The sequence below is a fragment of the Urocitellus parryii genome, chromosome 9 (genome assembly GCF_045843805.1).
Source record: "Urocitellus parryii isolate mUroPar1 chromosome 9, mUroPar1.hap1, whole genome shotgun sequence".
Lineage (NCBI taxonomy): Eukaryota > Metazoa > Chordata > Mammalia > Rodentia > Sciuridae > Urocitellus > Urocitellus parryii.
This window is the reverse complement of record NC_135539.1, coordinates 135734269-135761810: the sequence shown is the minus strand read 5'-3', so window position 1 is coordinate 135761810 and position 27542 is coordinate 135734269. Positions and strand designations below refer to the sequence as shown.

General features: G+C 33.8%; 1 protein-coding gene across 4 annotated transcripts in view; it reads left to right on the top strand.

Annotated features, from left to right (window-relative positions):
• Rasal2 (RAS protein activator like 2) overlaps positions 1 to 27542 on the top strand; it is a 346050-nt gene that overhangs the window by 172835 nt on the left and 145673 nt on the right. For all 4 annotated transcript variants that reach the window (XM_026388446.2, XM_026388445.2, XM_026388444.2 and 1 more), the window contains exon 3: positions 10474 to 10597. In XM_026388446.2, the coding sequence (XP_026244231.2) occupies positions 10474 to 10597 (124 nt within the window). The remainder of the gene's footprint in view (positions 1 to 10473; positions 10598 to 27542) is intronic.

Below are 27542 nucleotides of genomic sequence, written 5' to 3'. Positions count from 1 at the left end.
AGTTCCACCCCCAGAATTTCTGATTCAGCAGGTCTGGGGTGAGGACTGAGAATGTAAATTTCAAATAAATTCCCAGATTATGCTGATTCTGCTGGTACCTGGACAACTTTTGCATTGAGAACCACTGCCTTAACAAGATAAGAAAATTGAGTTTTTATTTCTTTAAAAAGATTTAAAAATCCTTTCAAGGATTTAGTAGAGCTTTTTTAGCATTTCTTTAGGAAAAGAAATAACTTGAGTTTTCAGATGCTAGTTAGTGTGATGTTGATTTGCTATACTTGACTATTTAATCTGTATGAACTTAGATTGAATTGAAATTAATTTCCATATGTCTCTAAAACAAAATGAAAGAATATTTCATAGAAAGCATGGGCATGTTTGTATATTTGTGTATGTGTATGTTATGTGCATAACCTTGCTCTTCCATTGTTAAGAGTTTGAAATTAACAAAGCTAATTTAGGAGGCAGAGATACTATTTTCCACTTTTCTAAAATGTAATGAAATTGAAGTACTTGGTTTTTGTGGGTTTTTTGTTTTGTTTTGTTTTGTTTTTGAGAAAAAGGAAAAAGAAGGTTTATTGCTTTGCTAGCAAAAGAGAAATACAGGGGACTCTTGTCCCAAATACTGTGATTCTAGAACTTGGTTCTTTTTCTTTTCTTTCTTTTTCCTTTTCCTTTCGTTTCTTGGCAAAGGAAGACTCTGAAGCCCAGTACAAGGCCAAAGAAGTGTTTCAAACATAAAAAGAGCCCCATGTTTATGGGCAATTCAGTGTAAACATGAAAACTGGTCAACTAGGACAATTAGAACAGCTAAAATGCTCTTGTAAAACACTCTCTTCAGCTGAATATAGATTTTTGTGAACTTCAATTTGGTTCATTTGAAGGTACATGAATTGTGATGTATCCAATTTTAAAGGAGTAGATCAATATGTTTAAAAATATTTTATATATAAAAGCCATCTATAGGTGTTATAAAAAGTACAATATTCTTAAGGAATTCAAGTTTCAGTGCACCAATTTGCAGTATTGTATATTTGTGTATATGTGTATATGGGTTATAAGTCACATTAGGTTTATTTTTTTTTTTTTTAAACATGGTATGGGTTGGTTTTTATCCAAAATGCTTGGTACCAGAAGTTTAAGATATCAGATTTTGGAGTATTTGCATATACATAATGACATACCTTGGGGATGGGACCTAGGTCTACACATGAAATTCATTTGTGTTTCACATGTAATTTATCCACATGAAGATAATTTTATAAAATATTTTTAGTGAATCTGTTTTTGTTTTTCTTTTTTTTTAATGTGTATTTCTTTCTTTCTTTTTTTTTATTGGTCGTTCATAACATTACATAGTTCTTAATACATCATATTACACGGTTTGATTCACGTGGATTATGAACTCCCCCTTTTACCCCGTATACAAATTGCTGTATCACATCAGTTTCCCTTCCATTGATTGACATATTGCCTTTCTAGTGTCTGATGTATTCTGCTGTCTGTCCTATTCTCTACTATCCCCCCTCCCCTCCCCTCCCCTCCCCTCCCCTTTTCTTTCTCTACCCCTTCTACTTTAAATCATTTCTTCCATTTGTATTATCTTGTCTTACCCCTCCTTTCCTCTTATATGACATTTTGTATAACCCTGAGGATCGCCTTCCATTGCCATGCAATTTCCCTTCTCACTCCCTTTCCCTCCCACCTCTCATCCCTGTTTAATGTAAATCTTCTTCTCAAGCTCTTCGTCCCTACCCTGTCCTTGTTTACTCCCCTTATATCAAAGGAGTCATTTGGTATTTGTTTTTTAAAGATTGACTAGCTTCACTTAGCATAATCTGCTCTAATGCCATCCATTTCCCTCCAAATTCTATGATTTTGTCATTTTTTAAAGCAGAATAATACTCCATAGTATATAAATGCCACATTTTTTTTATCCATTCATCTATTGAAGGGCATCTAGGCTGATTCCACAGTCTTGCTATCGTGAATTGAGCTGCTATGAACATCGATGTAGCGGTGTCCCTGTAGCATGCTCTTGTTAGGGCTTTAGGGAATAGACCGAGAAGGGGAATAGCTGGGTCGAATGGTGGTTCCATTCCCAGCTTTCCGAGAAATCTCCATACTGCTTTCCAAATTGGCTGCACCAATTTGCAGTCCCACCAGCAATGAACAAGAGTGCCCTTTTCCCCGCATCCTCTCCAGCACTTATTGTTGTTTGACTTCCTAATGGCTGCCAGTCTTACTGGAGTGAGATGGTATCTTAGGGTAGTTTTGATTTGCATTTCTCTGACTGCTAGCGATGGTGAGCATTTTTTCATGTACTTGTTGATTGATTGTATGTCCTCCTCTGAGAAGTGTCTGTTCAGGTCCTTGGCCCATTTATTGATTGGGTTATTTGTTGTCTTATTGTCTAATTTTTTGAGTTCTTTGTATATTCTGGTTATTAGGGCTCTATCTGAAGTGTGTGGAGTAAAGATTTGTTCCCAGGATGTAGGCTCCCTGTTTATCTCTCTTATTGTTTCTTTTGCTGAGAAAAAACTTTTTAGTTTGAGTAAGTCCCATTTGTTGATTCTAGTTGTTAACTCTAGCGCTATGGGTGTCCTATTGAGGAATTTGGAGCCCGATCCCACAGCGTGTAGATCATAACCAACTTTTTCTTCTATCAGATGCCATGTCTCTGATTTAATATCAAGCTCCTTGATCCATTTTGAGTTAACTTTTGTGCACGGCGAGAGATAGGGATTCAGATTCATTTTGGTGCAAATGGATTTCCAGTTTTCCCAGCACCATTTGTTGAAGATGCTATCTTTCCTCCATTGCATGCTTTTAGCCCCTTTATCAAAAATAAGATAGTTGTAGTTTTGTGGATTGGTTACTGTGTCCTCTATTCTGTACCATTTGTCCACCCGCCTGTTTTGGTACCAGTACCATGCTGTTTTTGTTACTATTGCTCTGTAGTATAGTTTGAAGTCTGGTATCGCTATACTGCCTGATTCACACTTCCTGCTTAGTATTGTTTTTGCTATTCTGGGTCTCTTATTATTCCATATGAATTTCATGATTCTTTTATCGATTTCTACAAGATATGCTGTTGGGATTTTGATTGGCATTGCATTGAACTTATATAGGACTTTTGGTAATATCGCCATTTTGATGATGTTAGTTCTGCCTATCCATGAGCAGGGTATATTTTTCCATCTTCTAAGGTCTTCTTCTATGTCTTTCTTTAGGGTTCTGTAATTTTCATTGTATAAATCTTTCATTTCTTTTGTTAGGTTGATTCCCAAGTATTTTATTTTTTGGGGGGATATTGTGAATGGAGTAGTTGTCCTCATTTCCGTTTCAGAGGATTTGTCGCTGATATACAGGAATGCTTTTGATTTATGCGTGTTGATCTTATATCCTGCCACTTTGCTGAATTCATTTATTAGCTCTAATAGCTTCTTTGTAGACCCTTTTGGGTCTGCTAGGTATAGAATCATATCATCTGCAAATAGTGATAATTTAAGTTCTTCTTTTCCTATTTTTATGCCTTTAATTTCTTTCGTCTGCCTAATTGCTCTGGCCAGTGTTTCGAGGACTATGTTGAACAGAAGTGGTGAGAGAGGGCATCCCTGTCTTGTACCAGATCTTAGAGGGAATGCCTTCAATTTTTCTCCATTCAGAATGATGCTGGCCTGTGGCTTATCATAGATTGCTTTTACAATGTTGAGGTATGATCCAGTTATCCCTAATATTTCTAGAGTTTTGAACATAAAGGGATGCTGTACTTTGTCGAAAGCTTTTTCTGCATCTATCGAGATGATCTATCGAGATGATCATATGGTTCTTATTTTTAAGTCTATTGATGTGGTGGATAACATTTATTGATTTCCGTATATTGATCCAACCTTGCATACCAGGGATGAATCCTACTTGATCATGGTGTATAATTTTTTTGATATGTATTTGAATCCGATTCGCCAGAATTTTATTGAGGATTTTTGCATCAAGGTTCATTAGAGATATTGGTCTGTAGTTTTCTTTCTTTGAAGTGTCTTTGTCTGGTTTCGGAATCAGGGTGATGTTGGCCTCGTAGAATGAATTTGGAAGTTCTCTCTCTTTTTCTATTTCCTGAAATAGTTTGAAAAGTATTGGTGTTAGTTCCTCTTTAAAGGTTTTGTAAAACTCTGCTGTATACCCATCCGGTCCTGGGCTTTTCTTAGTTGGTAGTCTTTTGATGGTTTCTTCTATTTCCTCTATTGTTATTGGTCTGTTTAGGTTGTCTATATCCTCCTGGCTCAATCTGGGCAGATCATAAGACTCAAGGAATTTATCTATGCCTTCACTATCTTCTATTTTATTGGAGTATAAGGATTCAAAGTACTTTCTTATTATCTTCTGTATTTCTGAAGTGTCTGTTGTGATATTGCCTTTTTCATCCCGTATGCTAGTAATTTGGGTTCTCTCTCTTCTTCTCTTCGTTAGCATGGCTAAGGGTCTGTCAATTTTATTTATTTTTTCAAAGAACCAGCTTTTAGTTTTGTCAATTTTTTCAATTGTTTCTTTTGTTTCAATTTCATTAATTTCAGCTCTGATTTTAATTATTTCTTGCCTTCTACTTCTTTTGCTGTTGTTTTGCTCTTCTTTTTCTAGGATTTTGAGATGAAGTATGAGATCATTTATTTGTTGGTTTTTTCTTTTTTTGAGGAATGAACTCCAAGCAATGAATTTTCCTCTTAGAACTGCTTTCAATGTGTCCCATAGATTCCGATATGTTGTGTCTGTGTTTTCATTTAACTCTAGGAATTTTTTAATTTCCTCCTTGATGTCTTCTAAAACCCATTGATCACTCAGCAACCTATTGTTCATTCTCCAGGTGATGCTTGATTTTTCCTTTCTTCTTTTATCATTGATTTTCAGTTTCATTCCATTATGATCAGACAAGATGCATGGTATTATCTCTACCTCTTTGTATTGTCTAAGAGTTGCCCTGTGACATAGTATATGGTCTATTTTTGAGAAGGTTCCATGTGCTGCTGAGAAAAAAGTGTAGCAACTTGATGTTGGGTGGTATAGTCTATATATGTCAATTAAGTCTAGGTTGTTAATTGTGTTATTGAGTTCTATAGTTTCCTTATTTAACTTTTGTTTGGAAGATCTGTCCAGTGGTGAGAGAGGTGTGTTGAAGTCTCCCATGATTATTGTATGGTGGTCTATTAGACTCTTGAACTTGAGAAGAGTTTGCTTGATGAACACGGCTGCACCATTATTTGGGGCATATATATTTATGATTGTTATGTCTTGTTGGTGTATGGTTCCCTTGAGCAGTATGAAGTGTCCTTCTTTATCCCTTTTGATTAGCTTTGGCTTGAAATCTATTTTATTAGATATGAGTATGGACACTCCTGCTTGTTTCCGTGGTCCATATGAGTGATATGATTTTTCCCAACCTTTCACCTTCAGTCTATGTACATCTTTTCCTATCAAATGCGTCTCCTGTAGACAGCATATTGTTGGGTCTTGTTTTGTGATCCATTCTACTAGCCTGTGTCTCTTAATTGGTGAGTTTAAGCCATTAACATTTAGGGTTATTATTGAGATATGGTTTGTTCTTCTATCCATATTTGTTTATTGATGTTACTAAACCTGATTTGTTATCCTCTTTGACTACTTTCCCCCCTTTACTGTCCAACCTCCCATTGTTGGTTATCAATGTTATTTTCCATTTCCTCTTCCTGTAATGTTTTGCCAAGGATTTTTTGAAGAGATGGTTTTCTAGCTGCAAATTCTTTTAACTTTTGTTTATCATGGAAGGTTTTAATTTCATCTTCTAACCTGAAGCTTAATTTCGCCGGATACACGATTCTTGGTTGGAATCCATTTTCTTTAAGCGTTTGAAATATGTTATTCCAGGATCTTCTAGCTTTTAGAGTCTGTGTTGAGAGATCAGCTGTTATCCTGATTGGTTTATCCCTAAATGTAATCTGCTTTCTTTCCCTTGTAGCTTTTAAAATTCTCTCCTTATTCTGTATGTTGGACATCTTCATTATAATGTGTCTAGGTGTGGATCTCTTATGATTTTGCACATTCGGCGTCCTGTAGGCTTCTAGGATTTGGGATTCTGTCTCATTCTTCAAGTCTGGGAAGTTTTCTTGTATTATTTCACTGAATAGATTGCTTAATCCTTTGGTTTGGAGCTCTGTGCCTTCCTGTATCCCAATGACTCTTAAGTTTGGTCTTTTGATATTATCCCATAGCTCTTGAATGTTCTGCTCATGGTTTCTTAGTAGACTTGCTGAGCTATCTATGTTCTTTTCAAGTTGAAATACTCTGTCTTCATTGTCTGATGTTCTATCTTCTAAGTGATCCACTCTGCTGGTAGTATTCTCAATTGAGTTTTTAAGTTGGTTTATTGTTTCCTGCATTTCTAGTATTTCTATTTGTTTGTTTTTTATTACCTCTATCTCCCTGTGAAATTGATCTTTTACTTCCTGGATTTGTTTGTCAATGTGATCTTTCATTGTCTGATTTTGCTGTCTCATGTCTTCCTTGAGACTCCAGATCATCTGAAGCATGTATGTCCTGAGCTCTCTATCTGACATTCCATCTGTTGCAGCTATTACCTCTTCTAAAGTTGAGTTGACCTGCATTGCCTGTGGTCCTTTCTTTCCTTGTCGTTTCATACCGCTGGCGTTTCTTTCTGCTTGGTGAAATTGTTGTGTCTTTGATATTTTCCCTCTATTTATTTATATTGCTCTTGTATAGTTGGAAAATCACTCTTGCAGGGCAGGTAGTGGTTGTGATCCTCCTCCAATTAGTGTGATCCGTCTACCATGCTGGCAGGCCCTAGGTCTGCTTTGCTGGTCGGTCAAAGGTCCACCTACCCAGCAGGCGCCAGGGGCACCTGTGTCACTCCGTAGGTTGCTGGGCCTAACCTCCCGATGGGTTGCAGGTTCGCCTCGCTTGCAGGCACTGGGGGAGGGGCCGGTTCCGCCCCTCAGCAGGCTTTGGGCCCGCTCAGCTGGTGTTCACAGTCCCCCGCCTACCTGCAGACACTGGGGGAGGGGATGGGCCTTGCCCTCAGCCGTCCACCGGACCTGTCCTAGTGGGTCCGGTCCGCGTTCCCCGAAGGCGCGTGTATCTGCTGTCACTTGGCTGGTTGCTGGGCCTGACCCGCCCGCCCGTGGCTTGCAGGTTCGCCTCGCTTGCAGGCACTCCACATTAGGTTTATATACAGAGGTATGGAAAGGGTAATATCAAAGTTTGTACTGAACCAGGACTAGGGTTATAGAATTAAGATTAATATGGGGAAATATGAATATTCATAGGAATGTGCTTGTGAAAATATGTGTAAAAATATGTAAATATAAAGGCTCAGACACAGGGAATAGTAAAGTATGACTCCTTTGAATATACATTTTATATATATGAGGATACATGGATGAATCTAATATGTGATATATTGTGATATGTATGTAAATTTAACTTTGAAAATAGAATATAAATATCAAAATACACTTTGAAATTTATACTCATATTTATAAATATAACACATTAATTTTTATATACAGAGGTATGGTAAGGGTAATATCAAATCTTGTACTGAGGTAGTGTTAGGGTCAGAGAATAAAGATTGATATGGAGAGATATGGAGAAATACGAATATTCATAAGAATGTACTTTTGAAATTTTGTGTGAAAACATATATAAACAGACAGGATCTGAAAGAGGGAACAGTAAATTGTGAGTCCAATGAATATATATTTTGTAAATATGGGGATGCACGGATGAAACCTATATATGGTATATTTTGATATGCATTGAAAATAGAAAATAAATGTCAAAATACTTTAAAAATTTAAAAAAAAGAAATTCAAGTTTGGAATAAAGGTCACCATGTTCCCTTATATCCTGAGTCAGGGGTAAAATGCCTTTAAGAGTGATACTTTGAATAAAACCTTTGGTCCTTTAAGTTTCAACAGTGAGAAATTAAGAGTGTATGTTAAAACTTTGAGAAAATAATTGTGAATGAATTTTAGGTTCAAATAAAGGTCTGGTATATTTTATTTATTCTCTCCTTGGTTCTGGTGAAGATACAGTATATACTAAAGAAGTGGTTCTCCCTTTGTCATGAATATAACTTTGATAATGACAACACCATAGCAATTACTAGCTTTTTTTTTTCTGTAGAGCTTAAATCTTTATTATTTTAATAGGCATTTTTAGAACCAGGCGCAAACAGTTATGTTTAGTTAGACTCAATTATTTGCTCAAGGATCCAAATTTATTTTCTTTTCCTTCTGCTTTTAGAGCAAGTAGAGGTTGCATTTTTTGCTTTTCTTAGTAGGAGGGAGTCGCTTAACCTTTCAGTGTTACTCTTTCAATTATTTAAATAGAGATAATTTCCATTTGAAAGGGGTGGATGATTTCAATTACTGTTCACCAAGTTTTCTATTACTTAGTACTTTGTATCTTTATTGATGCTATTATGTGGTTTCAGCTTATTTTTAGAATTTCATCCTTCTTAATTCTGCCCTTTAGTTTCACAATTGCAAAGAGTAACCTTAGTCATGGTAATGAGGATATGGAGGAATATTTGGCCCTATACAAAGTGTTAAAAATTTGCCATCCTCATAGAGGCCATAGGAATTTGCTCCTTAGATTCTCAGTAACAGAGACAGTTTCCCTTTCTATCTTCTCCTGTATAGAGATAGGAGTTGGGTTACTGAGGTAGAGCTGGAGGTATCGATTCCAGTTTTGCTAGATCAGTTGCTCTGGTGTATGTCCATTGTAATCATTTAGAAAAATAAATAAGTTCTCATCTGTAAAAGGGGGATAATTATAATGCCTCCCTTATAATGTCACATATAAATGTTCCTTAGGTTTGTTCATAGTAAGAGTTAAATGTTAGTCATTATTATTGGAATTTGTTGATAACAATACAGAAACCATAAGAAATTAGGAAGCATGATTAATTACTGACATACTTTCTCAAACTATTTAAGATAATCTCAGTACAATTATTCTAATGAAAATCACTAATAAAATATCATTATTAAGTTTGCCCATTGCCCCCAAACTGAGCCTTATAGTAGTACCCCCTTATCTGAGGTTTTGCTTTCACAGTCTTAGTTTTCCATGGTCAACTGCAGTTTGAAAATAGTAAATGGAAAATTCCAGAAATCATTCATAAGTTTTAAACTGCACTGTTCTGCATAATATGTTGAAATAGCATGCTAACCTGCTTCTTCCTGCCTGGAATGTGAATCCTCCTATTGTCCACTGTATCCACACTATATGTGATACTACCAATTAGTCATTTAGGAAGCATCTTGCTTATCAGATCAACTGTCAGTGTATCACAGTGTTGTTTCCATGTAACCCTTATTTTATTTAATAAAACCCCAAAGTGCAAGAGTAATGATGCTGGCAGTGTGGACATGTCAAAGAGAAGCTGTAATGAGACAGTACAGTAAAGTATTTTGAATCATGGAGGAGGGAAGGTAGAGAAAGATAAGACATTCACATAACTTTTATTACAGTATATTGTTACAGTTGTTCTATTTTCTTATTGTTGTTAATCTCTTACTGCACCTAATTGGTAATTTTATCAGATAGGAATAGGAAAAGCATAATATATACAGGTTCTGTCTGTGGCTTAAGGCATTTATTGGGGATCTTGGAACATATATCTTGCATACACATGCACACATGTGCGCGCACACACACGTGTTAGAGCTATCCTACTACTCTACAATGATAACCTGTCAAAAAGCTTTAAAATAGTAATTGGCATTACAGGGATTTTTTTTTCCATTTGTAGTTCTCATTCCACATATGCAAACAGCTACTTAGTTCCTAAAACTTTGCCAGAAAGTATAATTTTTATGATTCTGAAAACATTCTCACCTTTGGAAGAAAATATGTTATTTTATGTAGATATTTATACATATTTCCACTGAAACATGGTTTACTAACTATGTCTAAAAGTTAATAAAGTACTTGATCTTAAAGTTGAAGAATATTTAGGTGATTTTACTATGCTAACGAAACCACCTCCTTTAAAGGAATTTTGAAGCTAAATATTTCTGGCCAATTTTTATTTCTATTTACCTATTTGAACATTGAGTAAAATTAGAGCCTGTGAACCATGTTCTGATAAAGAAGAACTTTTTTATTTGTGTGGGTGTTTGTTTTGTTTTGCTTTCTGAGCTCCCAGAGCAGGTTCACACCTGGATATGATTTGCACATACTTCTTTTAAGCTAATTTACATACTCACCTTTCTTGATCTTTCAGATTTCTTTTTAAAGAAAAGCTGAAAAGGGGTTAGTGATACCTTACCATTGTGAATACTAATCTACATTTCTCCTACTTTACTCTTCTCATTTTATCTTACTGTCTTCATTAACTAAAAGAATTATTCAATTACAAAGTAGTTAGGGCCAGTTCACTGTTAAGTTTCATCTCTTTTTCTTTTGCTTAACTAGATACCTGGAGAAGGACAAGAGCAACAGGCAGATTCATCCAAAGGGCGATGCCTGAGGAGAACTGTCAGTGTCCCTTCAGAGGGTCAGTTTCCTGAATACCCACCAGAGGGCGCCACTAAACTGGGTAAGCTAATAATAAAATGAAAGAAATTCCTAGATTTTGTTGGATAATTTGTGGATTTGTTATAGTAAAACAAAACATCTTATGTTTCCTGCTAAGTAAGTGCATTGAAACCAATAACATGCTAACTCAGAGTTAGAGGTCATTAGAATTTTCTTTGTTATTTATAATCATGTAACAGCAAAGTTTTTATTTATCTGAACTCTAGTTAGTGAGGTTGCTGTTTTGTGTTGGCAAGTTGGGATGACATGTTGTTTTTGTGTTTATTACTGAGCTCTAGATTTTGAAAGAGGCTTGGCTATTTTGTTGAAGCCCTGAGATTGACAGGGAAATCAGTATGTGCAGAGAACTTAGTATTGAAAACTTAGTATTAAAAACATACTCTGTTCACATAGCTACTGATGTTGTCTTTTGTCTTGTACAATGGAGTGTCAGATTAGGCTAATTTAGCTAACTTTGCATTCTATAAATAACTTCAATTCAGAATCATGGTTGGAGTGGATGACAGAAGGGAAAAAGTTTAAAATCTCCATCTTGGGCTGGGGATATATGTAGTTCAATGGTAAGAGCACTTGTTTGGCATGTGGATTTGATCCCCAACACTACAAAAAAACAAACTAACAACAACAAAAAAAAAACCCCAAAGAAATAAAATCTCACTTCAGTTATTATATATTAAAGGAATTAATATCAGTATCAAAGTAGCTAGCTCTTTCCTCATTTCATATCAACAGTATTCTGTTAGGTGTTTATGTTGGTACTTCATATTGTTTGTTATGCACTTAGTGAACTATAGATTTTTAGTTATAAACACTTTTTCATAGGTAGTTAAAACAGAATAATTTGTTAATTTTATGGTGGCCATATGTATAATGCTATGATTTATGTTTAAAATCAGGATTTGGTTTGGGTTTTTTTTTTTTCTTATGCTTCGGTTTTGCCTTTTTCTTTATTTTCTAAATGAAGTCCAGAACTCTTGGTCAGTATTTGAATCCTTTATTTCTCTTATTATCCTATAATGGTTGTTGCTTTTCTAGAAATTAGTCAGGTTACTAAATTGTTTTCTCCAAATTCAGATTTTTTTTATCATCTTATTTCCATTTTATCTTCGTGGCATGTGATAAAACCAGTTTAGGTGTAGACCTAAATTACATTGAAAACCTATCTGGGTACATTCATTTTATAGCCCTTTTATATTTCGCATACATTGATATTTCACATATATTGAATTGACTGAATCACCTGCTTTCAATTCCTTTTCTTTCATTAATTTGCAATATTATGTTGGTAACTAGCTTTGCCACTTTTGATTATTCAAGCTTTGTTTCACAAAAGTCAGTTGATTTTGAGGAAGTGTAAACATATTCTGAAGAATTATTACAATGTTATAGAAGAGAGAACTATATAGTAAATTGTTAAATATCTACAGTCTTCCAGGTACTTGTCCCCAAAGCAAACTAAGATGAGGGGCAAAAGCCTCTGGTCTAGAGCCAGTTCCCTCTCTTTTGTCCTTGACAAGTCTGGTAACTATCTTGACTCACAGTAGTTCATGATCATTTTCAGAATGGTTATCCTAAATGAGCACTAGAAGCTATACCCATAAATAGAAGAGGCAAAAGAACTACTTCTACAGCCGTTCGTCATTACTTGCCAGTCTAATTTTGAATTAGATTTTTGTTCCATTTTTATATCCTGCTGATTTGTCTTTAGGCATAATTTCCTGCTGTCAAATATTTCATTGAATAATTTCAGTATATGTAACATTCTATGTGAGTCCTTAGGAGTTCTGCTTTTAGAAGATTTTTATGTAGTTAACAAGATAAAATGAATGCATATAGAAACAAAAATGAAAGTTAGCTTATAAAAATCAATTGTATTTATACTGGTATTTAAATATACCAACAAACAGTAAATTAATAATTTTAACTGCATTACAAGATAGTAAATACCTAGGAAAAAGAAATCCAATGAGAAATGTACAAGACTTTTATATAGAGACTATTAAATAAATGGAGGACTATACCACGATTATGTATTAGAAGACAATGTTATCCTTTGGTTCTGAAGACCAAAATTACAACACAGTTGTACTACCCTTCCACATACACAATGGTAAGTTGGTTCTAAAATTCATCTAAAAATATTATATAGACCAAGAATAGTCAAGGTAGAACAGGCTCAGTGGCACATACTTGTGATCCCAGCAACTCAGGAGATTGAGACAAGAGGATTATAAGTTCAAGGCCAGTCTCAGCAACTTAGTCAGACCTGTCTCAAAAAAGCAGGTAGTGCACAACTTTAATCCCAACAGCTTGGGAGGCTGAGGCAGGGGATTGCAAGTTCAAAGCCAGCCTCAACAACTTAGCGGGGGCCCTAAGCAACTTAGCGAGATCCTGTTTCAAAATTTAAAAAGGGCCAGGGATGTAACTCAGTGGTTAAAGTGCCCCTGGGTTCAATCCCTAATATTAAAAAAAAAAATAGCTAAGGTAGAAGACAAGTACCTGGACAGTTTACACTCTTATTATCTATATGGGATATTATTTTAGATGGTTTCAATAGAGATGAGAAGACTTATTCTACTAATATCAAAATTGATGTAAAAGTACAATGCAAGTATGTAAAAGAATAAACAGATAAACTAATGAAATAGATTGGAGAGACCTGAAATGGTCCCAGAAGTATATGAACTCTTGGTGTAAGAAAGGAGGCCCTGTAGAGCAGTGGGGGAAAAGATGGTCTTCTTAATCATTGATGTTGGGTCAGTTAGATAATCTTGATGAGAGGTAGAGGGAATTGACCCCATCCCAAATGCATTGTATATCTAAATGAGAAATAATACAATAAAGCTTCCAGAAATAACATACAAGAATATTTTCCTGATCTTGGATAGATAAAGATTTCTTTAACAGAATACAAAACTCTGACAAATTGGACTATATTAGGAGTGAGAATTCTATTCATCATAACACTATTAAGAAAAAGAAAAGGCAAACTACTGAGTAGCATATATTTGTATATATTAGATTTTATTTAGTATCTATGAAGACTTCCTAACAGAAAAATAAGAGGTTAAAACAGATAATTCACAAAGGATTCACTGAAGAATAGACATAAAGTACTACATACTGTGTCATTCCATTTATATAATGCTCCAAACAGGCAACACCAATTTATGGTTTTAGATATCAGATGGTTAGTTTGGTCAGATGGGAGGCGGCAGGAATTATAGTAATTGGGAAGAATAAGAAGGAGATTGCTTTAATCCTAGGAATGTTCTATTTGTTGACTTGGGTAGTGGTTACACAAGGTTGTCTGCTTTGAGATAATTGACATTGAGCCAGACATTAATGATTTGAGCACTTTTCTATATGTGTGTTATACTTAATGAAAAGGAAAAAAAGGAGGCGGGTGGGGGGAACCCGAATTAGTTTTTCTGTCAAACAAGTGATGGTAAGGATGATTAATAACTATGATTAGTTCTTTTGTGTGTTACTCAGAGAGCAACCAAGTAAGGGCTAAAAAAAAGATCATTGGATTTAGTAATGTTCAGGTTTTCAGTGAGTTTAGACACAGTTCCAGTGCTGTGTGGTAACAGCAGCTATGCTGAAAAGGGTTAGAAGATAGCTTATAAGTGAGAAATTGGAACAGAAATCAGCAGCAACTTCTTTTTGAAGTTTGCCTTTGAAAAAGATAACAAAATTATAGACATTCTACAAATATTTAAGTGACCAAATGATTAAGGGGAAAATGAATGAAAAGAAAGAAGATGAAGATTAGAGTACATGCTTAAGTTGGTCAGTCATGTTGTGACAATAGTGACAGTGATTACTACTACTCTGTTGTAGCTGTTTTAAAAATTGAAACAATTTATTAACTGGTCTTTGTATTTCTTCTGACCTTGAATTTGATAAATATATGACTGACAGAGGCAACAAGAAGTAATCATATCAGAAAAAGAGGCTATTCAATAATAATTATTTCCTCTGTTAATTTAGTAGTGGGTAATTAAAATTTAATAGACAATCATCATTTTATTCATCCCTAAGATTGGAGGTAAGGAAGACATTTAAGAAGTTATTTAAGAGGTTATAAGTTTCAAACAGGTAGTTACTCCAAAATCCCTAAACAGCAATTTTTAATTCTCCTTATTATGTTCTTCCCATAAAACATTCTTCTACTGAGATAACACTACCCCTTTATCAATTACTAAATCTATCTGTACATATAAGGGGAATGAGGGACAGATTACACTTAAAGCTTTTATTATCTGTATGGGATATTATTGTAGATGGTTTCAATAAAAATACTGAACAGTTACATGCTAGATCCTATTCTAGGCTCTTAGAATTAGCATTGAAAAAAACAGACAAAAGTCTTCTCCTTCATGGAGCTTACTTTCTGTTGAAGAGCCATAAATATATACATATATAAATATAATATACATAATATATAATATTCTAGATGATAAATACAAAGAAAAAGTAAAGTAAGGAACAGGGACAAGACATTCCAAAGAATTATAATTTTAGCTTAAGTGATCAAGGAAGGAAGGTCTCCTTGAGATTGAATAACAATCTAACAAAAAATATGTGTGTAGGTATATGGAAACCTAGGGATGAGAGGTCATCATAAGGACTTTGACTTAACTTCTCTCAGAGTTGTGAAGTCACTGGCTTCTCTGTTGAGTAGGGATATGAGAATGGGATTTCAGAGACCAGCTAAAATGCTACTGCAGTAATCTAGACAAGGGATGATAGCAATTTAGGCCCGAATTTACTTCTTACTGGTAAAGTTCTCAGACTCAGCAGTTTACAGATTACTGAAGACACTAAAATTTACACAGATTTTGGTTCAAATTATTTTCCACTGAAAATATGATGTTTTCTTAAGGTACATGAACATCATGTCTATGAAGTACCCACTTCAGATTTAGAAAACCTAGAAAAAATAGTTCCCCCTGGTTATACCAGGTTTTAATATATTCATCAAAAGTCATCTAAATTTAAACAATGCAAAGCATGAGTTTTTCAAAAGGAAATTACTTTTTCAGATAGTGGAGTTCTTTGTATAGAAACAATACTGGGAGGTGTAATAATTACATGAGAGCATGAACTAGAATTAGTAAATATTCATTTTCAGTGTAAGTGTAAAATTGTATAAAGTCAACTTAAAAAACATAGCTATCAAATATCTTGTAAGAACTCTGAAAAGAGACAAATGGAAAGCTGAACAGTAGACAACATTTTTGTGAACTATACATTTATGGAAGAAATATTCTTGTTACTACCTCATATTACTTACTGCCTAGTTGGTGGCTAGCACAAAGATCAGTTAGGAACTCTTTGCTTTCTCCTTGTTAAAATTCTTTCTTTCAGTAAAGGTCATTCTTTCATGCCCAAATGGCATTAATTGATCAAGAATACTTGTTTGCTGGTAACATCATTAATAAGATCATAAAGCTAATTTAGTTAGAAAGTGTCTGACATTCATAAGTACAAGACTCTCCCAATTCTCAAACAGAAAGTACAGATCAAACTTGATAAATTCAAACCCAAACATCTAATAACTGAAGACTCAGTGATCTCATGCCTCTATTTTATTATACTATGATAAAATCTTAAAGTTACCTCATGGTATTACTTACAGAATCACTGGATTTAGGGAGAAGAGAAGGAGGGAGGAAAGGAAGGAAGGAAGGGAAGAGAAGAGAAGGAGGGAGGGAGGGAAGGAAGGCAGGAAGGAAGGTAATCAAGCTGTCATTGTAATAGTAAATCTGTTATGTAGTACTCAAAATCCCATAAACAGGACTGGGATTATAAGAGGTTCAGCGGTAGAATTCTCAGTCGTAGAATCACCGTGTTCAATCCTCAGTTGTAGCCTATGTAGCACATGTGAGACACTGGGTTGGATCCTCAATACTACATAAAAATAAATAAATCAAAAAAAAAGTATTGTATCCATCTATAACTAAGAAAACCCCCATAAACATTTGGTAAATGTATTTAAGAGTATGCTTCTGATACATTCAAGCAAGCCTTAGGAAAGAATATACTGAAAGCCTTTAAGAGTCAAAAGTCACCTATTCAAAATTTTCATGTTTATGTAAATTAAGAAGTCAAAGAGAAAAAATTTTAAAACACCAGAAAAAGAAAGCCAAATTGGAAACACCCCAATAAAAGCCAATCCTAATCTATCCTTTCCTAAGTTTATTAATCTAAGTGACAAACATTTAAGGAAACTTTAAATGAAACAAATATTTAAACCAGAATATCCTCTCAAAGTCATTTATAAAATTATCATAAAGAATAAATGTTTTGATCAAAATTTGAGTATATTGATTGTTCAAATTTTAGCTTTAACTCTCACCCTCTGTTATAATTAAATTAAACTCAGTTCTTCCTTTGTATGTAGAAACTAGTAATGGCTTACTTTTTATTCCCAAGACATTATTAGGGATATCTAGATAATTCACCAAATATTTTCAAGTTGAAATAATCTATAAAAATACAAGGTGGTAATAATACTTATAGTAGGGGATATGTGAGTAATGAAGATTTAATATTATAAGAAATATATCTTCTATTTTGATAATAATGGAATTAAAATGCCAATAAATAATACGTATGTATGGTATTATTTAATGTTTAGACTATTAACTTAATGCATATATTGATTTAATTAGTAGAAGCAGATCTTTAACTTCATGGTAAAAGGCAGATAAATGGTCCAGATCTTTATGAAAAAAAAATCAGTAGTCCACTCTTTCTGGCTCTGAAAGCCAGAGCCCAATAAATAATGGTAATTCTTAGTTTTCTTTGAAATTTCCTAAAATGTCAAGTCTTGTTCCTCTCCTGTAAAATAAGTTTAAGATAATTTGATGAACATCTATAAGCAAGCTCACACTAAGACATCTGCATAATACCCAGCCTTCACACTTACATTCCATTATTAATCAATTTTAATGAAATACAGGTAATTTGAGGAAAGATCCAATGGACTAAAGAACTGTCAAAAAACAAAAACATGGATAATTAAGGTAGAAGCCCTTGAAATAGTGTTTCTTAGGGCTTTGGGTTGGGTAGTTTTGGGTTTTCTTAAAAACATGAGCTAGTATATATTTATTCTTTGAAATCTGTTTCTGTAAGATACGTGTAGAAACTGATGATGATATTCTGGAAGAATGAGCTGAATCTTGGATAAAATATCCTTGTAGTCATTTCTGCTATGACATATGTAATTCTAAAAAAATTACTACACACAAAGCTTTACAGTACAAGACATAGAACTTATGGGGAAAATGGGTTATGAATATAACTCTCAAAAAGTTGGTCAGTAACACCTAAAAATGATAGAACTAGTTTAAAAAATACTAAAATGAATGTAGCACTTTTAAAATCCTAAAAGCTTACTTTTGGTAGTAGACATCAGAATAGTTTTTGGGCTTATTGTGAAGTGATAGAAAGGGGTTATTTAAAATCAAACCAAACATTCTTATACCAGCTATGTTTGGATATGCCTCATAACCCAGCATACATTGAACTGGGGCAGCTGTTAGATGCCTGAGGTGTATATGTGTATGAGTGTTTTGTATATTCAACATGGGTTGGTTTAGATGGGTGCAGTTTTCTTTGTTCACCTGATTTTTGTCATAGATTGAATTGTGCATAAGCAATATAAAATTCTTGTTATGTACAAATTGTTCCCTAAAATATATCAATTGCTGTGGAATACTACATTTTCAATGCAAGCATTACAACAGAACCAACCTTACTACCAACCTATTCTAATCATATTTGTCCATTAGAAAGAAGAAGCATCCCTAATTTACTCTTTTATCTTCTTCATCTTGGCACAATATAGATTCTTTAACTAATGCAAAGGTGACTCCTTAAATTGTCATCCTTGATTTGTAGTTATTTCATAAAATTTCCAGCAGATGGTAGTAAAGTAGATTATACAAGGGGTTCTCTTTCTAATTCACAGTCATTTGTCAGACAGGATTGCTGTTCTCAGTTTTCCATTTAAGCTTTGTGGGGATTGGTGCCCAAAAGGACCAGAGTAGAGTTCTCAAAAATGTGATACCTAGGCTAGGACTCCTTTTAATCAGTCCTAGCTAGTGTATTAGTAATACTAGTCTATTTTAATATTAGCAATTTTAATTAGCAATATAGTAAATTAACATCTTAGTATATGTTAATATTAAAACATTGTGGTGGTTGGGAAGGGGTAATGAGTGATATAAACAAGTAGGAATGGTTTTTAGATTCAACATGGACTTCTGTGGAAAGAAATGGCAGGCAAGCATCTGATTTTTGCACTCCCTCCAGAAACCCCACTAAAGATGTAGTGAAATTATTTATTTTAAAGATATGGAGAATGAGAAAGAATAAAGCAATGACCCACCCACACACACAAACTGAAAACTGAAAGCAAATAGAGTGGCAAATAGTAAGCTCACTTGAGGGAGTCAAATCTTAACGTGGCAATGAAGAAAGCTGAGAACCAGTCGTATTTTTACCACAGAATCTTCAAATAGTTTAGGAATCAATGGTACTAGAAACAGATGGTGGTCAATTCATATATCATGTTCTCTTCCCCATTCCACTGAACAACTGTTCTTCCCAACTATACCTCTATCCTAGCATAGGTGTGGTCTCAGAAGACAAGACATAAAATAAAACAAAAAACTAAATATATCTCGATTGGGAAATATCAGGAAAAAGTGAGAGCAGGGCACTTTACCAAATGCAAGGGAAGTAAATGAACATCTGCACCTAGAGGATGACATGGTTCACTTGCCATTCTCCACCCAGGAGGTTAGAAGTATACCCTTTGGTATATTTTACCAGCCTTACCAAGAACCCATATCTAAGGTTGCTGACTTTTTCAGTGCTTAACAGACATGAACAAAAGCCTGTAGCATAAAAGAGAGAGAAAAAAACCAAAAGTTTAAACAAAAAATAGAGACCAGGAAAGGCACAGGAAACTTTTAAAAAAAATCTTCAGAAAAGTAAGCTACTACATACATGAGACAAGAACTTAAGTTATACAAAGTCAAAGAGTTTTGTCTATTAAAATTTTTTATAATTTAGTTTAAACTGATACATAAAAACACAAAAATACATATTAATGGGGTATCATGAAAGGTATGGATACATGTATATATTGTATAGTGTTTAAGTCAGGTTAGCTTGGCACAGTGGTGAATGCCTGTAATCCCAGTGGCTTGGGAGGTTGAGTGGGAGGATCACTAGTTCAAACCGAGCCTCAGCAAAAGCCAGCGACTAAGCAACTCAGTGAGACCCTGTCCCTAAATAAAATACAAAATAGGGCTGGGGATGTGGGTCAGTGGTTGAGTGCCCCAGAATTCAATCCTTGGTACAAAAAAAAAAAAAAAAAAGTAAATCAGGTTAAACATATCTATCTCCTCAAACATTTATCATTTCCTTATTGTGAAAACTTTCAAAAAATCCTTCTTCTATAGTAAGATCAGTGAAATAATACAGTAGGTACTATATTTCTCATTTTGCTTGGTCAGGTTTAAATCAACCGAATAAAGAAATTTCAGATGGACACCTCAGGAAGCTATCTCTGTATCTCATGCCTTTACAATTTTGTTTTTTTCCCCATTTTCACTTGCATAGTTTGGCAAGTTCCTTCTAAAGTGTAGTTATAATTCACCAGTCTATTATGTAATGAAAGTGGAAAGATTGGGGCAGGGGTGATGTTTATAATACATTTTGAGATATATTTTGGAAACTTGACTTAGGCTCTTGACTTCCCACAACCTTTTTCAAAAGGAAAAATACACGCTTCAGGTAAGTTAAGTAAAATCAGCTATACACGTGCACTCTCTGTTTTGCACTCCTGCCTCTTTCTTTCTCAGCAGAACTGGCTGAGCTGTTTACCAAAAGCCTTTTTAGTTTATATTTCAAACAGGAGGACTTAAAATTTAGATTGGTGGAAAATCTAATTTAGCTGTGTGCAAAACAAATTGGAGATGCTCTCAGGGACAAAGCACTTGTTTTGTTATGACCCTTTTGGCACTCACCTGCCAAACAATCTCTGTAGTGACAATATTTAACAGAGAAAGCTCCTCAGTTTCTCATAAAGATGCTTTTTTCACTAGATTGATCTGATTACATTTTTTACTCATATACTTACAGCCTGTTTTCTTTCCTGTTGCCTTCAGATATTTACCTGTTAATATCCCCCCATATATACTTTTAACTGATGTTTAATACAGCACAAAGGAAATTTTTCATTTCTATTCTTATTTTTTTCCCTGCTTACAAAATTATTTTTTCTTTCTAACTTTAGAGAGTAGAGCATAACACGAAAAATTTAGGGTAGAAAAGAGTGAAAAGAACTTGAATTCAATGGAAGGGAAGGAAATGAAAGAGACCAAATTAAAAAGACAACTGGTAATAGAATAAAAATAATTGTCTCCATTTATTTTTTCCACTTAAAGGCTTTATACCTTTTCTCCCCTGTTTTAATCAGAGTAATGCCATTAAAGAATCAAAAACATTTTTAAACAAATCTTTTGTAAAAAGGCAAGGAAGGATTTCCCTCTGTAGCTTTCTGAGGAACTATGGCTGTGCCTATACCTTGATTTGGACTAGTACCCTCCAGAAAAGTAAGAGAATAAATTTGTTGATTTAAGGTTGAGATAATTTGCTAGGACAGCCCTGCCAAACTAATGTGCTTGATTATTTTTTTTCCAATGAATTCAATAAATTCTTGGATGCTGTACAAACTTTTATCTCCAATCATGTTTTTAAGAATCTCTTATTCTTTCTATTTATACATATCACTAATTGCCACCTCAAATTTATCTCTTTATATTTTAAAAACAAAATTAAAGAACAGAATGAATGTGAAGTAACAATTGGCAGTGTTTCGGGCAGATACAATGATGACAGAATAGTGAGAGTGCTAAGGTCTGGGTGTGCATTATCACATTTCCTCCTGGCAGCAGTCCTGTGAAACAAATGCTGTTAGTGTCCTCATTTTAGAAATAAGAATACTGATGCCAAATAAGTGGCAGACCCAGAATTCAAACTCGGGTCTAAATGATACTCCAGTTTATTGTGGTGCTTCCTACATGTTGAGACAAATACAATTACTGATAAGACTATTTTTGGTTTAAAAATGACCTATAAATAGTAACTGGCAACTGTGAGATCATGTCTCTTTTTTATTCCTCTCCTCAACTAGATTTTCCCCCCTAATTCAAAGCCCTTCAGAGTGACTGACTTGACAAATTACCTTGCCCTAAGGAATTCATCCTTTTCTTCATCAAATACGTTTTAAAATTCCTGTTAGGTTGCACACCGTTCTAGCCTGTGTGAACAAAGCATTCAAAATAGTCAATAGTAAAACAAAAAACCTCCCACCTTCACAGAACTTACATTCTGATGGAATAGACTGGCAAAACCAAACAGCTTTACCATATGTCATATGGTAAGAAATGTGGTAGATGAAAAACAAAGTAGAGTAAAGGATCAAAGGAGAAGAGGGCAAAGGAATATTATATGTGGTGGTGAGGGAAAGCCTAAGGGACATGGGTAAAGGAAAATGTCCTAGAACTAAAGGTTATTAATTTCCAATTTTAAAGGGCCTGAGAGGTACTCAGTATAATGAATAAACAAAGATTCACTTCAGGGCACATGTTTGAAAATTTCAGAACATCTGCAAAAAGAAAACTTCCTAAAAGTTTTTAGAAATTTAAAACAAAATTATTTTCTTTTTTCTTTAACTGAATAAATTTTGTTTATTTATTTTTTACATACATGACAATAGTTGAATGCTTTACACTCATTATTACCCATTCACAGCACAGTTTTTCGTAACTCTGCATATAAAGTATGTTCACGCCAAAATTATGCCATTATACATGTACTCCTTTTTTTTTTGCACTACAATTCTTACTACACATATATACTCAGTTTTTTATATCTCTGTTTGTACACAAGGTATGTTGACACCAAATTCAGATCTTCATACATATATTTTTTATAATAATGACCATCACAAGGAAGGGAGAAAATTATTTTCTAATGGATTTCAGTGAGAGTAACATCTGACTTCTTATAAGAAGTATTAGAAGCTGAGAAATGGATCAATGCCCTTGAAAGTACAAAGAAATATGATTTCTAAGATAGAATTATAATCTAAGCTAATATCTAATAATAAGATGAGAGGAAGACAAAAGGGAATCCCCAGAATATTGGTAAAAGGAAAGCCAAGGATGGCAACTGAGTAGCTGATTATCCACTCCAAACTGGAACAGGTGGAAGGCTTTGGAGTCAACTTGATTCATCTTATTATTTCTAAATAATAATACAACTAGGTACAAATACCTAGAGAGGAATTTTTACTTTTAGATAAATACCAACAGAAAAGCTAAAAATTAAAAAGGATTGCTTTTGGTGGGGTGGATATAAGGTCATTTTTTAATAGTTTATTTCATTTTAAATAATGATTTTTTTCACAAACATCACTTTTTACATATATATACTTGGATGAAAGTAATGTGTAATTTAAGCAAACAGTTTTTCTGAATGCATAAAATCATTATGATGGTTACTAATTCAGAGTTGTGAAAAATAAAATGTTAAATGTAAATTCCATAGCAGATTGCTAGCATGTAGTCAGTGTTTATTAAGTGGTAGTTTACTTTTTTCTCCTAGTTTTGCTATATTTTCAGTAAGAAAAATTATCTTGAGTGCCAAACAATCAATATAGAAATATTTTAAAAACCTACCCAACTTTTAAATATGGTACTACAGTTTCAGACTTCATTGCATACTGTTACATACAATTAAATAGATTATGACAAATATTCAAGATGACAGATCTTTAGAGACAACAACCCTTTCATTAAAAAAAGAAGTCACAGAGAATAAAAATGTACCAATTAAGTACCTACCAAAAATTCATTTGATTGATGAAATCTAATATTCTTTCCCTTGATTGCTGTAGATATGTTTCTCATATGAACTAACAGGAAGATCTGTCATTAGATTTAGCAGTATTTAGGTTAGCATTTATTGTACATTAAATAAATCTTGGTTAACTATATTGTTGACTAAATTATCTTACAAAATCAGAGCCTTAGAGGGATAAATATCATTGAATGCTAAAGTTAAACATTAGTTTATTGTAATTCCATTTTATTACAACATTTCTTAGCTGATGACTAGTAAAGTTATGCACAGATCTTTTCTGAAAAATAAGTTTAGAAGATTAGGCTAATAACATGAGGAACATAAGAAATATATTATTTTGTCTTAATGATGTACTTTGAACATAATCAAGATTCTGCAAGGTACTTTCCTATCTACCTATTGTTTGGGCCAGGTACTATTTTAAGCATTTGCAAATGTTTACTTATATAACATATGATGTACCTACTATTATTATCCCTGTTGTTTGTTAATTATTTCACAAAAGCGGTCCATTTTTTTCTCTTCTTCGGTGATTTATGATGTCATCATTATCTTATCAAGGGTTGTACTTTTTGACAAACTTGATAGACTTTTTCATGAAATTGTATTGCAGTGTCCTCTACTCTGAATCATGCAATGAATAATAAGTGTCCCATGATAAAAGAATTAAACATTTCTATAAGTGGAAAGAAAAGACGTCAAAAAATCTAAGATGTTAATAGCCTGTGGGTTCTGGTGAATGAAGAATTCTGTAAAAATATTTATAGCAAAGAGGTTTAGATTTGATGAAAAGAATACTATGTGAGATCAGTAAGAAATGATAAAAATTCCCATTTCCTTCTTTATCTTTTTATAACTCCTTTCCCCTGACTATTTTCATTTTATTGTACTCAAGGAATACTTACGTGCTTGTTTGGGCCAGGTACTATTCTAAGCATTTGCAAATGTTTACTTATGTAACATATGATGTTCATACTATTATTATCCCTGTTTGTTAATACTTAAAGAAACTGAGGCAGTGATTTTCTAAGACCCTGTGAGTAGTAAACAGCATAGCTGGCATTTGAACCCCAAAATTTGGCCCAAAAGTCAGTCTTCTTAGCCACTGTATTCTTCCACCTACTAATACCTTAGAAGTAAATGAGTGAAAGTGTCCCAAGTTCTAGAATCCTGAGTCCTCTGACATTGTCAATGTTTGAATTTTTGCACCCTTATGAAAATAAAATAGTTGTCTATTTTACTGTTATTTACTGGGGAAAATGCGTAATTGTCTGTTTTATAAAACAGTACCTAATAATGCTAAGTGAAGTTAGCTAATCCCCAAAAAACAAATGCCAAATGTTTTCTCTGATATAAGGAGGCTGACTCATAGTGGGGTAGGGAAGGGGAGCATGGGAGGAATAGATGAATTCTAGATAGGGCAGAGGGGTGGGAGGGAAAGGGAGGGGACAGGGGATTAGCAAGGATGGTGGAATGTGATGGACATCATTATCCAAAGTACATGTATGAAGACACGAATTGATATCAACATACTTTATATACAACCAGAGATGAAAAATTGTGCTGTATATGTGTAATAAGAATGTAATGCATTCTGTCATTTATTTTTTTAAAAAAAATTTTTAAAAATCAATAAAAATATTAAAAATAAAATAAAACAGTATCTAAATTTATTACTGCTGAAGTTAAAGATAAAAAATACCTTTGCTAATAAAAGTTTGTTTCAGTTGAGTGAAGATGTAATTCTACGAAAAATAAAGAATTTTATTTATTTAAGAATTATAATTATCTGCCCATGTTTTTCTGTAACCTATCTCATTAGTGGTTTCTACCAACAGATAAGTGTGCCCATTGGATAAAGTAAACTTAGCATGTAGCTTGGGTTTTTAAACTCATTTAATATTAATATATTAACATGCTGATCTTATTATGTCATATTAACAAAATTAAAAAATAAGTGAAAACAGTTTTATCTCAGGAAGGTCTTAACTTTGAGTGATATTTTATGGATGACAAAAACTTTAAAAGAGGGATTCATAAATTTGCTGAGGAAACATTCATTGGAAATATTCAAAGGCCAGGCAGAAGAATCACAGAACCTCCATTACATTTCCCAAGAAGGTCATCCAGAAAAATCAGAACAGGGATATCATTGTACAGAAACTGTAGAATCCCTTTATCTGCTCTATTAGGAAATAAACAAAATGGTTTCCATCTCAACTGGCAAGAGTGGCAGGCCATGACAATAATTTTGAGAATATATATATATTTCTCAGAGAAGTTTCTGACCTGAATTATTGTTAAAGACCATGCTTTATTCTGTATTATCAGTTATTGTATAATTAAAATTCTCTCCCAGAAAACATTCAAAATTTCCTATTTATAATACATGTTTTAATTTTACATAACATTTGTGCATGTAAAAAATGAAATCAAAAAGAACACAATGAGTTGCAAAATGTTCAAAACATATTGTACATCCCTATTCAGCATTTAATTGAGCTCAATATTTATTAAATGCTATTAATTGCCAAATATTTTATTCATATGGACATTCTACATCCTCTAAATTATAAAGAAATTGCATGTCTCATGACAGAATTTCATTCACCAGTTTTTCCTATGATTGCCAAAGCAACAAAAACTCAGTATAGTCTGTAATGTTTCAGTTGTGACAGCAGATTAACTTAACAGAAAATCAGTAAAGCTTAACAAATAATTATATATTTATTTTTAAAGCCACTGAAGAAAATGACTTTTTGAAAGCTTCTTGCCACCCACCCACTGGAGTTTAAACCCAGGGGCACTCTACCACTAAGCTATATCCCCAGCCTTTTTGAGGGGGAGGGGGGTACAGAGTCTCCCTAAGTTGCCTTATTGGCCTTGAACTTGGGTAAATGTCCTTCTGCCTTCACCTCCCAACTACCTTGGATTAATATCTAGAATACATAAATGATTCAAAAAAACTTTACAACAAAAAATCAAATAAGACAATTAATAAATGGGCAAATGAATTAAACTGATACTTCCAAAAGAAGAAATACAAATGACCAACAAATACATGACAAATGTTCAACATCATTAGCAATTAGGGAAATGTGTGCCACCACACCCGGCTTTGTTTTTTCCCCCATATTTTTTTTATTGGTGCACTATAGTTCTATATAATGATGGAATTTGTTGTAACATTATATATGCACATAATATAACGATGTTAATTTGGCCAGTATCACTCCACAGCACTTTCCGCCTCTCCCCTGTCCCAGTCTCTTTTCTCTACTGATCTCCCTTTGATTTTCACGATTCTTAACTCCTCCTCCCCTCACTACCCACCACCTTTCTTTTTCTTTTTCTCCTCTAGCTTTTATGTGAGAGAAAAATATATGATCCTTGACCTTCTGAGTTTGGCTTATTTCACTTAACATAATGTTTAAGTTCTATTTATTTTCCTGCAAATGACATGATTTTATCTTTATGACTAAATAAAACTCCATTGTGTTTATATACGACCTTTTCTTCATCATTCATCCCTGGTTCCATAGTTTGGCTATCGTAAATTGTGTTGCTAAAAATATGGGAGTGCATAGGTCATATCATGGTTACATGCCTAGTCTTTTGAGGAACCTCCATTCTGATTCTATAGTGTTGTACTCATTTAGAGTCCCACCAACAGTGTAAAAGTGTTCCTTTTTCTCTACATCCTCTCGAGCATTTATTATTATTTGTATTTTTCATTACTGCCATTCTGACTGTTGTGAGATGAACTCTCAATGTAGTTTTGATTTGCATTTCCCTAATTGCTAATGATGTTGATCATTTTTCATACATTTTGTTACCCATTTGTATTTCTGCAAAGTGTCAGTTTAATGCATTTTCCCATTTATTAATTGTGGTTTTGATTTTTTTGTTGTAAAGTTTGAGTTATTTATGTATTGTAGATATTAATCCTCTGTCAGAAGAATTACTAGCAAAGACTTTCTCCCATTCTGAAGGGT